Here is a 16,559-nt window from a genome sequence, read left to right as displayed (position 1 = left end):
GCTCCGTATCTGATCAGAAACCAAATCAGTGGTATCGCACATCTAGTCCTGCATATTGTTTTTCTTATTTCTCTTTTCGGCCTGTTGGTGTCAGTGTTAAGCCGGAACTAACATGTGAGTCTACTGCGAATTACGACGACGACGAAGAAGAAGAACAAGCGGACGCAGAGGGAAAACGAAGAAGAAGAGGGCGGAGCTCGATGTTTGAAATTCGCGGGCCGGAACTCTGACTCCACTCCTTTCAAACGTATTGTTTTGAAATAAGTTCATAACGTTGGATAAACATTATTTCATGGTGCGGTTTTGATTTGGAATGACTAATGTGGTTGTTGGTTAAATATCAGCTGCGTCTACTGGACCCGTCCCTGTGAAATATAAACATTGTGACAGAAACCAGCCGAGAGGTGAGTCAAGTTAACCCTACGCTAATAGTAGCACTAAGCTAACCCTACGTAAAGCTGGACTGGAAACGGTTTGGATTTTCTATACTCGCAGGCACATTTTTCATTTAAAAAATGCGCGTCCAGTAAATGGATGATGTGCAGCATTATCAGAACTTAACGATAATGATGACGATCCAGTCATCTGACTCTTGAGTGTGTGGCATGAATGAGTTACATATGTAACTTTTCAGTGTTGTTCACTTTGTACAGTACAACTTTAAGCTGTCTAAAGACTGTATTGTCAGAATGTGACACGCACGTATTTATTCCATTTTTAACACCGCATCGAGAGTATTTTTCCACTTTTCCCCTCTTGGTATTACGTGACACAACCAGTATTTTGTTTTCCTTACTGATAGGGCACCTTTCTGGCTATCGTTGCCCTTCGGTTTCATTTAATATTGTATGAATTTTTCACAGCATCACCTTCTGTCATTCAAATCAGCGCTGAAAGTCATAACTTCTAGAAAGATGTAGGCACTCTGTAAAAATGCGTAGGCATGCTCGGTACTTAGTGCTAAGTTACTAGGTGCTAGCATGCTAACTGTTAGTAAGTTAGTATTTTTGCTAGTATCTTTATAGTAAATTGCACATATTTAAATGGCACGATGCAAAGTCAGGAGACAGCTGCAATTTTGGCCTCTAGGGGGCGGCAAAATGGTTTAATTTCATTTGAACATGCATCAGATTACAATTGAGTGCATCCCATAATCAGTTCACAGTTCCACATGTCCAAAAGGAGTAGGAAGAAGCAAAGCTTATTAAATCCTACCCCTCCATCTGGTACTTTTACAATCAGTAACTGTTACATTTGTTCACTTCCTGCTTTCATAATATAATTTAAGTTTTTATTTTTTTTTTACTTTATTTTGTTAATATTTTATTTTTTTATTTTTTGTCACGTACCGACAAGAAAATGTACCTCTTAATATAATTACATCGGAAGTTTGATTTGTATCTCCTCACTGCTCATCGCCTTGCCCTCCCAACCCCAATGGGAGCCTAAGCATGAAATGGATTAGTCCTGAAGACATGTTTTCTTGTAGCCTCCCTAGACTGGAACGCCATGACCACCGATGAGGAAAAGGTGCGGGTCGCCTTAAGGTGTCGTCCCTTGGTGCCAAAAGAAATAAATGAAGGTTGTCAATGCTGCCTCACGTTCGTACCAGGGGAGCCACAGGTCTGTATTCCACATCAAAATCAATTGTCATCAAATTATTTTTTCCCTGCTCTAATCAGGACTAATGCAATAACCATACACAAATCAGGAGTCTTTGGAAGAAAATTACAGCGTTAATGTTAGTCTTCATTTTTTTCTCCATGTTCTTTCTTTCAGGTGGTCGTTGGTAGAGAGAAGGCTTTTACGTATGATTATGTATTTGATCCCACTGCAGAGCAAGAGGAAGTCTTTAGCACTGCAGTGTCCCCCTTATTGTGTGGGCTCTTTAAAGGTACATACCTTGCACATTGCTCTTCAAATTTTGCTGCTGCTTCACCGTGTTTTTTCAAAAGTGTGCTTATTAGTCTCTGCTGCCTATATCGTGATTAAAAAAAACTATAATAAATGATAGCGGTTTCATGGTTGACTATGAGGTATTATTAGTCCAAAAGTAGGTCGTATTGTGGTCACTAGGCATCAGTAATGTTATCAGACATGACCTTCCACACTGCAAGGAGCTGAGCCAACATGTCATGTGTGAGCTAGCGCAAAAAAAAGGTTCTCCTCTCATTCTGTGTGTAAGTGGTACGTTTGTGGCTTCTTTGTCCTTCCCTACTCCGTTTGAAACACTTCCTTGATTTTAGAATATGTAAATTGGGCATCCAAACTAGCTAGCTCTGCAGTGACCCCTGTAGCTTGCGCATGGTGATGTAAACAAGAAATATCAGGTCTGTAAAAGTGACTATAGGGGTGCTGCAGTGTTTCATGTTTACAGGGCTCTAATGATGTTAAAAACTGTATTTAGAAACTCATAAATAGGTCTTCTATGTATAACTACAAAAGTATTACGTTTTATGAAATTCACTTAACCACGATTGGGTCTGGGGCCAATTGACCGGTTTGAATTGTCTCACATCAAGCACAATAATCCCAATACAGACACAGACTATTTTTTCAGCTGTAACCCACGTCAACTCTGAATCCCCAACATCACTTCCTGTCCACCAACCACTCTGCTCTCCCAGCCCTGTAACACATTTAATGCGGCCCACACGACACAAGTCTTATTTATGTTTGAAATCTCTTACTTTTGTGGTGTCTGCCATTTTTGTAAACGTGACTATAGGGGTGTTATTTCATATCTGGGGGGCTCTAATGTCAGAAAAGCTCATTTAGGAAGGTTGTCAGCAGATTTTCCATGTTCTAACTACAAAAATATGAAATCTATAAAGAAAAAAATCTTTCGGGTTAGGAACCAATCACGGGATTACTGTACATCTTTAGAGTTTGCTGTTTTTTAGGGTACCACGCTACAGTGCTTGCATATGGACAGACGGGATCCGGAAAGACCTTCTCCATGGGGGGCACGTACACGTCTGCCCAAGAGAATGAGCCATCTGTCGGCGTTATTCCTCGAGTTATCAGGAGGATCTTTCACGAAAAGGAAAGGGCCGACTCTGAGTTCTGCCTGGGAGTGTCATATCTGGAGGTTGTGTGACATTTTTGTTTGACTCAATTTAAATGTTTCTTACATCTATTGACTTTTTTTATCATAGATTTACAACGAGGATGTTTTGGATTTGTTGTCTACCGCTAAGGATAAACCTGCTATCAGCATTCGGGAAGACCCCAAAGAAGGTATTAAGGTAAGTATTAAAAAAACTTCAGTGGCGTCACACCGGCTGCCCAGAGCGTGTGCCCAAAGACAGTGCGTCTTGCTGGGCCACGCCAAGTGGCTCCTCCTGCCCTATAATCCGTTGACCTCCTTAGCATCACACAGGTTGCTTGGCGCATCCGTCCGGCTCCTCCACTCTATAATTCTCCTGATAGTAGTGATGTGGGTCTTGGTATTTGAACTTTCTACTTCATGTCCATTTCCAGATTGTGGGGTTAACAGAGAAGCAGGTGGTCTCAGAACAGGAGATGGTGAACTGCCTGGAGCTCGGAAACTCTGCTCGCACTGTTGGCTCCACGGCCATGAATGCCGCGTCGTCACGCTCGCACGCCATCTTCACCATCACCCTGGAGCAGCGCAAAGGGAAAGACAAGTTAGTGTTGGGGTTTTTTTTTTGTTCTGTACTGTACTTTATGTAGTGAAGGTCTGAATGGCACTGTAGTGAAATATAAAAACACAAGGCAAACCTTTTGTTTTGGCAGAGTTGACTCCATAGTTTCCAAACTACACCTTGTGGATCTGGCCGGCTCAGAGAGGCAGAAGAAAACCAAAGCGGAGGGTGATCGTTTAAAAGAAGGTGCGGCACCTCCGAGCCTCTGCTCAGCATAACCTTGAATTAGACATTCACCTCATGATGTATGCTGCGCAAACCTTCTGTGCCCTGTCACGGTGTCCCCAATAACGTTTCATCCTCAGGCATCAGCATCAATCGAGGCCTTTTGTCTTTGGGTAATGTGATCAGTGCCCTGGGGGATGAAAGCAAGAAAAATGCCTTTGTCCCTTACAGAGACTCCAAACTCACTCGCCTGTTACAAGGTAAGCTTTGATTTATTTCGAGGTCAGTCCCAGATGCATCGTCCCTTTTGAGGACCTTCACATCATATTTGCAGCCAAACATTGTGCATACTGCTTGTGTCGTCTTTTGTAGATTAAAGTCATAGTTCATCTTCTTTCATCAGCTTTCAAGCAACAAAGAAAGTTTTTTGATTATCTTGCATTCCAGATAGGTGGCATGATAGCAGTGTTGTTAGCGTGCGGGTTTAGGCTGAGTAATTCGTTTTTTTTCCCACCCTCTTTGTTTATGTGCACTTTGACTGGTGACCAGTCTTGCCCAAAAAGCCAGCAATGATGAGCTCCGGCTCACCCCCAACCCTGAACAGGATAAGGGATAAAACTGATCACTCTGGGTTCCTTTGTTTCTTTCTTTCATCAGATTCCTTGGGAGGCAACAGCCACACGCTAATGATTGCGTGCGTCAGTCCTGCAGACTCCAACATGGAGGAGACCATCAACACGCTGCGATACGCTGACCGAGCTCGTAAGATCAAAAACAAGCCCGTCGTCAACGTTGACCCCAGAGCGGCAGAAATGAGCCGTTTGAAGCAACAGGTACACAGAAAGCCGCAAAACGTACTCCATCTTCATTTGCTTTGAGGAAATAACTGCTTCTGCTGTCTGGCAAGTTGCCAACATCCTAATGTTAGCATTGTAGCCATTCGTCTAAATGTAACTACGTACATGGCATAATGTAGGGACGCGATAGCACAGTGTGCTATCTTGCCAGGTCTTAATATGCTAACAGTTAGCATTTTAGCTATTTCGCTTATGTCTTACTGTAGCCAAATACATGGTATGATGTAGGGACACAATAGCACTTGGCACTTTCACTACCTAGTGCTATCTTGCCAGGTGCTAATATGCTAACTGTTAGCATTTTAGTTCTTCCACTCTATAAATACATGCTATAAAACTGCATTGGAACTTTTCGTGCTTAACATGCTGTTAGCATTTTAGCTATTTTGCTCATGTCAATATGCTATTTAGGCATGGCATGATGTAGGTTCACTGTAAAAATGTGCTATGTTGCTAGCAGGTGCTGGTATGCTAACTGTTAATATGTTAGTGTTTTAACTCATATCTTTATAGTAAATTGCACACATTTACATGGCATGATGCTAAGTCAAGAGACAGCTGCACTTTTGGTACTTGGCGCAATTTTGCCAAGTGCTAACATTTTCCAAAATTGCATTGGAGATTTTGCGCTTGACCACCTCATCTATTGAGGCAAGTTCCCATGAGATCAAAATGTATCCACAAATGTGATTAGCATGCTTGCAATGCTAACCACCAAGCTTTTAATGACCTGTACCGTCTGCACAAGGGCAGGAGGTGGAGGTGGAGAGAGCAGCTCATGATGTCGTAGGGATGGGATATCATTTGACTGCGCAGGCGTACCTAATGTGGCCGGGGAAACGTGCCTTTTGTCCACAGGTTCAGGAGCTGCAGGTGATGCTGCTTCATGCGCGTGGAGGAGTTGCCCCAGTGCTGTCTGGGTAAGACACCACTCTTGCGTTTATGATCAGTGGAGTCAGTATGGATATTACAGCCATGTTTTTGTTTTGATTCTGCTTTTTCCTGCTTATGGAGACGCCACTATGGCTCTTTTTGATCCGCATACTGATTTTTGGCTTGAGCCCTTTGTATTCCAGATGCCCTTCCTGACAAATACCGATGGTGCTTACTAGTGTTTTTGGGGTTTTTTTCCCCCCACAGGCCCGAATCTGCAGAAAATGTGAATAAGCTGCTTAAACAGAACCATATTCTGCAGGATGAGAACAACAAATTGAGCAAGGAGCTGAGTGAGGCAGCCGTACAAACCGCCCTCATGTTTGAGAAGATCATCACAGTGAGTTGTGTTGGTCTTGGGTGTTTGTAACATTTGTTACATTTTTATCCATGTTGCTTATTGTTTTCATTGTAGACTGAACAAACAAATGAGAAACTGCAAAGCAAACTGGAACAACTGCAGCACCATGCAGCGTAAGTTTTGGGGAGACTTGCGTGTTTTTCATGTGCTTGTTAGTTGCTTTACAGTTTGGTTCGTTTTTACGGATCAGTACGCCCCCTGGCAATTGATAGCCGCCTCAACAGACACCCATGTGGGCTTTGTTTCAGCTGCACTGTGAATCTTGAGAAACTGTTGGTGACACTTGAAGATCAAGAGTTGAAGGAGAATGTGGAGGTGATGAAGAACCTACAGGATGTTATCTTGGAGCTCAAGGTAAGAAAGGCAGCTGAAGTCTGAACGGCTCCACAGGCCTTCAAGAAAAGTGTATTGAACACACAGCGTCATTTACCTCTTCCAAAAGCTCTGAAACCATAGAAAATCATGGAAATCCATTGAATCAGTACAAGACACCCAGAAATATGATCTAAAAACATATTTTATTGTGAATAATTATAATTTTACATGCAGGAAACGGAGTGAGAGTCATTTCGCACCACGTAAATTGGCTAAATGAACCAAAATAGAAATATGCAGAAGACTCATTCAAAGACATTGTGATGACATGCAGTATTCTACACAGGTCACTAGGTGTCGGTAATTCATTCATTTTCTACCGCTTAACCATTCACACTCATATTCATATCTATGGACAATTTGGTGTCGGTAATGTTACTGTAATGTTGGGTGAGACACACAAGCACCGGACCTGATGGCCGGAACAACAGGCTTTAATGACAACACAACAGGCACGGGAATCGCTTGCTCGGGCTCCTGTTGTGGCCGTAAGCCACACCAAGCTAGAACGCAAACGATTTAATTTGAGCACTGTTGCGCTGTACGAAAATGGAGGTTCTGCTGTATTGTCAAATATGTCACTGTAAACTGATAATTTTTTGTAAAGGCACAAAATGATTAGTGAACACTTCATTTTATATTTCATATGTTTTTTTTCTCTCTAAGAGCGAGAGTGCGGGGATTGCTGCCTCCATTGACGCCATGGCTGCAGGGGTGGACGTGCCAGATGGATCCGGCAATGGCAGTAAAAATGAATCCAATGACTCTCCATCAGTAGGTTGACTTATTTTCCAATTGAAATTCCCGTGTGTTATTTGTATATTTGCCCTATCCTAGTATGGGTTTTCCATTCAAAAACATGCTAGTTAGGCTAACCAAACATTGAAATTGTGAGTGTGTGGTTATGTAGAATATACCCTACAGCGCTTTCCCCTCTCTTCCACTTAGCATTGCAACGCAACTGATTGCAAAGACACACCAGATGGCTTCACAGCCCACCATGCACTGCGACAGGCCCAGCTCTCCAAAGAGCTGATTGAGCTCAACAAAGTGTTGAGTTTGAAGGAGGCGTTCGTCAAGAAGATGTGCCAGAATGACAGCCAGCTGGAGTCCGTGCAGTCGGAGCATTGGGTGAGAAAGTTTACCTCGTGTGACGATGCGCAGGACGTAAACTGCTTAGATGAAGCATGATGTGCATGGATAATCACATTGGGACAACGTTGTTTGACATTTCAAATGTAATCCTGCAGAGTAATGTACAGTCTCTACAGTCTGCCGTGGATTCTCTGCAAAAGGAAAAAGAGGATCTTATCATGGCACTTCAGTCTGCAAAGAAAGAAACCAACCAGGCTAAGTATGCTCTCACAAATGTCTTTCCAGATGACTTCTGCCAGCGCCGACATGAACATTAAACACACTTTATATTGCATTTCAAAAGTGACCTTGTCTTTATTTCACATGCTCCGTTCTCCTTTAGCCTGAGTGAGCAGCGGAGGAAGCGCCTGCAGAAGCTGGAGGGGCAGCTGGGAGACATGAAGAAGAAACTTCTTGAGCAATCAAAACTGCTCAAGCTCAAAGAGTCATCTGTTCAGAAAGTCAGCAAGCTCGTACAAGAAATACAGGTAGGTTTTTATTTTCCATTTACTAGGTGTGTCACAAGACTGGCTCTGCGAGGGTCAGTCAAGAAGTACAATTGGGGAAAATACTATATTACCTTCTACTACGTTACCATGCAGTGCAGTACACTTTTCTGTACTCAATCTGTTCATGCCATTGTTCTATGGAACAAACGCGCCAAGCCAATGAACAGAGTGAACCCTCTTCCTCATGCCTGTTGGAAGGCGGGAGATGAGGATACATACGCCAATACAATGATAACGTTCATTTTCATGTATTGTGTGATTTCTTTATTTGTTAACCTCCCAGGCCTCCAAGTAGAAGTTGGTGTGTTAGAAAAGGTCGTGGTCTTGGAGTCCAACAGGAAAACCTTTTGTATTTGCAGGCAATGAAAGGCCAGCGTACGCAGCTGATGAGGCAGATGAGGGAGGACTCTGAGAAATTTCGACACTGGAAAGGCCAGAAGGACAGAGAAGTGCTGCAACTCAAAGAGAAGGTTTGTGGACTTCCAGACACTGCCAGGAAAATTGCTGTTTGCCATGCTTTATTTAAATTTTTTTTACATGGATGTCCACTTCTTACAGGATCGGAAACGGCAGTATGAGCTGCTTAAACTGGAGCGGGATTTCCAGAAACAGGCCAATGTCCTGCGTCGGAAAACCGAGGAGGTCCGGCTTCCTCCTTTATTCTTCCACGCACATTAATACATACATTTCTGAAATGTGAGCTTCGAGAAAATATCTCTTATGATATTTGTTACGACAGGCTGCAGCCGCAAATAAGCGACTGAAAGATGCTCTGCAGAGGAGAAGTGAAGCAGCAGAGAAACGCAAAGATTATCCGAACCGAGGGACGGAGGGAGCGGCTGCGAGAGTGAAGGTAGCATTTGTTCTACAGCAGAATGTAGTACAGTCATCCCTTGTTTACGTATTTATTTATATCGGCTCCAAACTCAACACATAAGTGAATTTGCGCAATGTAGGATTCAGTATGAAGCACAATATTTTCCTGTTTGTGATTTTGTAAATATGGGTTTTGACATTGTTAGAGCCCTCTCAACATGAAATAACACCCCTATAGTCACCTTTACACTTATTATTGTTTGTTTGCAACAAATTGAGCAGACTACGGTATTCCTGCAGAGACATCACAGACAGCCACTGCTTATATCTTTAGAATGCACAGAAAAGAGAGACGAAAGAGCGGGAGTGTGTTGGGAATGAAGTAATGTTTTAAAAGTGCAGTTTTCCTTTAAAAAAGTGTTTCAAACGGAGTGGGAACGAAAGAAAAAGGAGTCAAAATCCTACCACTTCCACACAGAATGAGAGAACTTTTTTCCCGTTCGATCTCAGCCATGGCATGTCGGCTGGGCTCTGCTGGCTCAGCCAATCTCCATGCAGTGTAACAGGTAATGTGATGGAAGGTCATGTCTCATAACATTACTGATGCCTAGTGACCACAATACTACATACAACTTGTCTTTCAATATTTTTGGACTAATCATAGGCCAAGGTCAACCATGAAGCAGCGGATTTAGTGAGCAAGCGATGTAACAAGGGACAACCGTATTGACCTTCTCCATGAACACCCAGGTTGCTCCATTCAAAACTCCTGACCACTGATTTTAGTTTATCGCCATGTGTTCAGACGTGGCTTCTCGATGAAGTGGAGGTGATGGTTAGCACAGAGGAGGCCCGGCGCCACCTCAATGACCTCCTGGAGGACAGGAAAACTTTGGCTCAGGAGATAACCCACCTCAAGCAGCAGATAGACACCGGGGAGCGACCTGCAGCCAAAATCAGGGTGAGTTGAAGAAGTGTACATTATAAAATGAAAACCGACTTTGTTTTTTGTTTTTTTTAATAATAATGTTATCGGCTGGTATCGTTCCTTCAAGCGTCGGACACTGATCATATCCGAGTTGGAGACCCAGGGGGCGCTGGAGACCCCTGTGACCAAACAGTTGGAAAACTTGAAGACGGAGATGGAACTCAGGTACCTGTCAGTCAACAGCAACCGGATCAGCACCAGACATGCAATCACTGCGTAGTTGATGTAAAACATCTCTCCATGTTAACCGACACCAACCCCCTTTTAATATAGTGAATATTTCTCGAACTTGGCGCCATACACCACACCTTTTTCCATCAAGACTGAATGACCCTCGTTTGAACAGGAATGCACAGATAGCAGACCTTCAGCAGAAGGTCCTTGCTGCAGACAGCGAGGGGCGTTTTAAGCAGCGGATAGACGCCATCAGAAACATTGTTGATGCCAAGTGTGCAATCAGGGTCCTGGTCGCTGAGGTGAGGTTTTTATTTCCAGTCATTTTAACATTTTGTCTTTTCTAATCCTGTACAACAGATGTAATGTATGCACATTTTATCTTATTTCATCAGCTGGTGTCTGCAACAACGGCCACAGCCAAGCTCGAGAGTGAACTCCAGCAGGAGAAAGGAAACGGACAGGACTTAAGGAAAATGTTGGCTGATGAGAGGAATGTAATGTCCACCATGGATATGGAGCACCAGCAGCAGCTCGTGGAGTTAGAACAGAGGCATCAAGAGAAGGTAGCCAATAAGCTTTTTTTCCTATTTATTTATTCATTTTTTTTAACACTATAGTGATGCCTCGGTTAGTGTCATTAATTTGTTACATAACCAAAACTGACTCTAACCAAGGGAGGTTTTCCCATAGAAAATAATATAAATGCAAGCAATCCATTCCAGAAACCAAATATTTTAACACAAAACACGTTTTGTGGACAACAGTTATAGTTTTACAAGGAGGAAAAAGTATGCAGAAATAATTACAGGCAACAATTGAACATTTGACATCACTATTACTTTGATTTCACTTGCTTTGCATACATACTACCAGAGTGAGAGTGGAGTTCTTTAGAGGGAGGAGGAGAGAGAATTATGTTTGCAGGGCAATCCCTTTTCTTTTCCTTCAATCGTCAAACTCTAAAGAAATCATTTTCATCAAGTCATTTTTGGGGGGAAAAAACCTGCTCCGTCGAGGCCAGAAAACATGCACTGATAAAAGGTTTAGAGATAAACAAGTCACTCAAAAATTCACAGTTCGTGTGTTCATGTGTGTATTGAGTGGATGGGGTGTGCGCGTGTGTCTGAGATTATTTTATGTATTTATTGTTTTAAATACTTAGATAAATAATGATTTGTTTTATTATAATTATATATATATATATGTGGGTGTGTGTGTGTGTGTGTCTGTATATGGCCATATAGATATACGGGGGGGGCTCTGCAGGGGTCTGGCGCAGGGCGTTCATCTAGTATACCGCCCGGTCCTCCATGGGGCAGTGTGCCCGGGCCTCTTCTGTCCTGGCCGGGGCGGTCCTATGTCGGTGGTCAGGCCTGGGGTTACCTGGGGCGGGCCGGGTTCTGCTTCCTGGGGGTGTGTGGGGGGCGGGGGCGGCGCCTCCGGCTGGCGGGGGCACCCCTGTGCCCACGGGTGTGTGGCCTTCGATGCCCTTCTGCCCTAGTGGGGTATGGTCTCCCGCTGGTCTCGGGGGTGCGGCTCTCCTCCGGCCTGCTGGCGCCCTGTTGCCGGTTGGGATTGCTCCTCCATGGCCTCTTGCTGGTCTCTTCGGGGAGTTGCTTCGGAGGCGGGTCTTGGGGAGTCGGCCCTGGCTTTGCCCACACCCACGGGGCGGGAGGATCTCTGGCGGTGGGGGCTTGACCTGGCTGCGTGGGGCGGGGTTTGCTGGGTGGTAGAAGGCAGTCTCTCTCCTTTTGTCATTCTCAGTGACAATTACACATTCACACACTCGCATTCACATACACAACACACCTCCATATGGGCACTCACAGCACATGGGTGCTTCTCTATACAATCTACCATCTTATCCCTGATGTTTATATGCTATTGGTAAGCTATTATTACAGTAATAATGATGTCAAGCAGTGAGATTTTAATTACTGTAACCGTATGGCTGTAATTGTGTTTACTATCACGGTTCATGTCTTCATTGTTACTATTGCTACTGGTAAGTTGGACTGTTTCATTTCAGTGATATCATCTCCATTGGGACCCCTAGCCATTATTGACATTTAACTGTTCTGTTTGTCACTGTTGTTGTTATGGGAATTCTTGTTGCTGCTGTTTTTGTCTCTCCCTCTACTGCCCCCCCACCCCACCTTTCTCTTCTTCTTTTCTGTTCTTCTTCTTGCTCCGGTCCAGTCGCTCCAAATGGCATAACAAAAACATCAAATTACGGCAAATAAAATTTCATGGTACAGGGAAGTTGTAGCCAACACCTTTCCTGACACAGAGCAAATCTGTCTAGCATGTAAGGGCATTTAGATCAACAATACTATCTGCCCCAATGGCTGGACGGGACAAAAAAAAAAAAACAAATTCACGGTTCGTCATGGCAATAAAGATTATTCCACATATTTCATTCATAATCCTTTTTCATAGATGCATTTAATGCATTTCCGTCCATCAGACTACATGCGGTGCATGTTCTACCAGTGGTTAGCATTGTGTCTTGCCACCGTTACAACTATACAATCAATGGATGCAATTATCAAGATTAATTATACAGCCGCAATCAAGGTAACACAACAAAAACACGTTTCCGAAATGGAGTTCCTGTTGCAATTGCCGCCGTCCAACAAATGGCGTTTTTCACCCAAACTAGTGGCTTAAAATATTGTAAAAGGTTTAGCATCTTCCCGCTGAGCTGTTAACCCAGAATTCAAATCATTTATATGGTACATTTGGTTGACAGCGAATCAGGAGGTGGGCTTCATGTCAGCTGACTGTGGTCATGGTTGACATTTAATTTTGTCATATGGGTTGCATAAGTATCATGAGATTCCGTCAAGGACATGCAATTCAAGATGTGCGCGTCAACAAACACAACAGTTTGTGCCATATTACACGCTCACCCGGCAAGCGAATGCAAAGCACGGGAATATCTTTGCATCAGCTTTGGATGTTAACTGAGCTACCACTGTATAATATTGGATTTATTTTCCCACCCGGCAGGTTCTTTATCTCCTCAATCAACTCCAAAACAAGCCCATTGGTGGCGCGTTGGAGGATGCAAAGCAGGAAGATGAGAGTCCAAAACAGAAGGAGCTCCTGCAGCGCCTCAAAGTTCAGGTCAGTTTCTGACCAACTGAGCACGGTTGAAAATATTCCTCAGCGACGAGCTTCTTCTCACTTCTCTGTTAGGAGGAGGAGCTGGAAAAATTGCGCAATTTAAGTGAGCAGAACCAAAAACTGGTGGAGCAGAATGAACAGTACAGACAGGTAAGTGCAGGAGTGCCACAGGGTCCCACACCGATGCAGTCTTGGATGTTAGACTGTTAGAGCTGTGCTTTGTAAGAGCAAGAAAGGAGACAGACGGAGTTGTTTATCATTTCCATCAGTTCCACATTTATGTTAAACCCTGATTGACGTAAAGAGTTGCCAGACTAGTCAGTCGACGTGACTCGTGTGAAGAACATGTTCCATTTATCTGCAATGTTGACTTGGTCTTTTTGTCCTTTTCTCCACAGAAACTCTCGTTGCTCCAACTTACATCAGGAAGGAAAGTCCTCGTGCCGAGTCCTCACACCAACAATGACAACGACACGAGCCCCTACGATTCCTTTGAGTACATTCCTCCGAAGGTACGGGATGTTTCTCAGTGGCATCATCAGTACCGGTCGACCTCACTTTACCAGCCAAAGCGTAGGGCGCATTGTCTTCGCTCGATGTCTCATGACTCATTTCATGATTAGAGCCACCCTAGCTGGTCTTTGAGCACAAGCTGATGAGGCACTCAAGCTGCCCTATCTCGTCTTTGTACATGAACTGATGAAGACTGCTTGATAGGATCCAAGCTCTCTCTGACCATTAGTTGATGAAGCCTGCTAGCTACAACTACAGCTGTCCTATCTAGTCTTTGAACCGATTAGCACTAGCCCTGTCTCATCGAGTCTGTGAGGATGAACCGTTTAAGCACTATTGCTGTCCGAACTAGTCTCAGATCATGAACCGATTAGGCACTAGAAGTGTCCTTTCTGGTCTTTTGAGCATCAAGTGATGATGCACTACAGGTGTCGTATATCTAGTTTGAGTGTGAACTGATTAAGCAATAGCTATGTAGTCTTTGAGCATGAACAAATGAAGCCAGCTACAGAGGGTTGAGCTGTCCTATCTAGTCATTGAGCATGAACTGATGATTTCTACTTGGATGATGGGCAAAACGCTTGGTAAGACAACCTGAAGTGTCCAGTTGCAATGGACCCATCGTCATGAGAATAGAATGAGCTGGATGAATGGGAATACTCACGTTAGCTCCATGCTTGTGTTCTGAAGCCGAAAGGGAAGCGCTTCACGACAGCAAAAATGCAGCTGAACACGACCATCCACATTGACGACCTCTGGTCCCCCAGTGAAGACGAGGAAGAGGACGAGTGGCGTCCAGAGAAACTGGAGAAAAGACACCGAACCTCAAAGAGGACAAAAGCCACGGGGGTAAAAAGAGCAGACGTATTGCTGAGAAAGGATTTTACATTGCATGTCTGTACAATCAGCAAATGACTTGCTAATGCAAAAAAACAATACAACACATTGAAAGGCTGAAAATATTTTTTTGCATGCAGTGTTTGTGTAAAGGTCGGTGTAGCAACAAGCAGTGCCGCTGCCGCAAAGGCAAAATGACGTGTGGGGAGAACTGCAGGTGCGACCAGGACAAATGTCGGAATATGGACAACCAGGAGGTTAGGCGATTTTATAACTCGCACTTAGTCGCAACATTAGGTACAACAGAGCTGATCTAACGTAACAGCTACATATGTCTTCCTTGGTCGCTGATCTTACTGTAATCGGCATGTGTTTACCTTTTACTCGTTTCAGAACGCCGGTCCAGTGGAACATGTCTCCAGAGACTCTCTTGAAGACCCGGCCACTGCCAGTCCGGACACCACATTCTTCAGGCCACCGTCGTGCACACCGACCAAGAAGGTAACCCCCCCCCCCCCCCCCCCCAAAGCAAATGACGACATCGAGTGTCCAAGTCGGATGTACTGCACAGAAGTTGTGTTTTTCCTCAGGTGCTGGAGGAAATCGTGGACATAGGACACAGCCCAGCAGACCTCGAGTCGGTGTTGAAGCCCGTCCTGGAAGAGGAGGACGCGGACCAGGGGAAAGACCGAATCACAGTGAACATACTCAAGAAGAAGAAGAGAGGACTCCTCCCAAGTTTTCAGAACAGTTTCTTCTCGGGCTGTGCTCCAATCGGAGAGGAATCTTAGACTGTTGTAGAGTAGACTTCATCAGGTTTGGAGTTCTTTAGTGTCTAACTGCCAGGTGTGTTTATAATGTAGTCAACATTGAGCTTTTTGTATTTTACTCACATCATCAAAAAAAATGCTCAAATGTTTTCTTTTCGCTTAAAAACTAAACTTAATGAAATAAAATGGTTTTATGCCACAAAAATCATTCTACAGCTTCTCTAAGCCATGTCCTTCACATCAACAGTCGCCGTTATAAGCATTATATGATGGTTTCTCTCATTTAGAAAAAGGTCAAATCACAAAGGTGTGTATTATATTTATATATATGTATATATATTTATACATTATATAAGTATATGTATTTATATGTATATATATTATATAATATGTATTTCCAACCCTACATTGAAACAGCCAACATAATACAACATTCAGGGTGGCATTGTGTAATGTGTCGTAGTCACCCCTAGGTGGAGACAAAGATCAGAGTATTTGTGTTTCTAAATGAAAACAGGTTTGGGGTTAATCGATGAGCTTCTGGCTGGAAGACTTTTATACTGTAAGCCTCGGATGTGATTAATTTGTATTATTACTGTTATACACCCTTTCAACGCAATTCTAGATTAATCCTCGTCTTTACACACCTTGTGTGCGTACGTGTGATGATTCATACGCGTGGACAGAAGAAGCAGCAAAGTTCCTCATTCCCCAAGTCATGCACCGACATGATTTTAGGAGGAAATGGCACTTTAAAACTTCCCAACTCCAAGCTGCTTTTTGTGTGACACGGAGAAGGTTGGTTTTTGACGCTACAAACACATTTGTGTAACTACTGTCAATTATTCTTAATTTTACATGTTGATGTGATACGGCTAACATGAACTCAATGTTTTGCTATGTGAGACTGGCTTTTTCTAATCATCGGAGCGATCTTTCCACGCATGCGCCAGTCTCGGTGGCGCGTGATGGCGCCACTCGCAACGTTAAATTCGCCAACGAATACGACTACACAGGGGACAGTGTTTATTTCAACCAGAAGACTAAAGACACCAAAGATTAAGTAAGACAATATTGTGTGTACATGGGTACAACATAAAACCTACATGTTTAATAAGTGCCAAAGTGTTCTCGAAGAGGACACTTAATATGTGACACGACGCCTGGGCGCTTCCGGGTGGACAGAGTCTTGTCAAACAGTACTCTAACACCCAAACACTCATTTTCGATTCACAATTGTATTAAAACAGACGTAGAAATACGTACACAGCTACAATAAAGCATCCTTTATGATTTATTTAGTAAAAATCAGAACGGAACGTTCATA

The 16,559-nt window shown here is 43.5% G+C and overlaps 1 protein-coding gene across 1 annotated transcript; it reads left to right on the top strand.

Annotated features, from left to right (window-relative positions):
• Window positions 1–150: 150 nt before the first annotated feature.
• kif4 (kinesin family member 4) lies at window positions 151–15,434 on the top strand. The gene is made up of 31 exons (XM_058078586.2): window positions 151–404; window positions 1,490–1,623; window positions 1,780–1,894; window positions 2,904–3,091; window positions 3,159–3,248; window positions 3,484–3,650; window positions 3,760–3,854; window positions 3,974–4,093; window positions 4,491–4,666; window positions 5,549–5,610; window positions 5,831–5,963; window positions 6,039–6,097; window positions 6,233–6,338; window positions 7,026–7,133; window positions 7,308–7,490; window positions 7,610–7,713; window positions 7,837–7,981; window positions 8,362–8,472; window positions 8,561–8,644; window positions 8,742–8,855; window positions 9,624–9,779; window positions 9,874–9,971; window positions 10,153–10,282; window positions 10,376–10,546; window positions 12,996–13,112; window positions 13,185–13,262; window positions 13,511–13,624; window positions 14,316–14,474; window positions 14,603–14,719; window positions 14,856–14,963; window positions 15,053–15,434. The coding sequence occupies exons 2-31, from the start codon at window positions 1,510–1,512 to the stop codon at window positions 15,251–15,253; spliced, it is 3,723 nt and encodes a 1,240-aa protein (XP_057934569.2). The 5' UTR covers window positions 151–404; window positions 1,490–1,509; the 3' UTR covers window positions 15,254–15,434.
• The last annotated feature ends 1,125 nt before the right edge of the window (window positions 15,435–16,559 follow it).

The sequence above is a fragment of the Doryrhamphus excisus genome, linkage group LG1 (assembly GCF_037039965.1).
Source record: "Doryrhamphus excisus strain RoL-2023G ecotype Guam linkage group LG1, RoL_Dexc_Guam_v1.1, whole genome shotgun sequence".
Taxonomy (NCBI): domain Eukaryota; kingdom Metazoa; phylum Chordata; class Actinopteri; order Syngnathiformes; family Syngnathidae; genus Doryrhamphus; species Doryrhamphus excisus.
The sequence above is the reverse complement of the archived record's forward strand: the minus strand, read 5'-3'. Positions and strand labels throughout refer to the sequence as shown.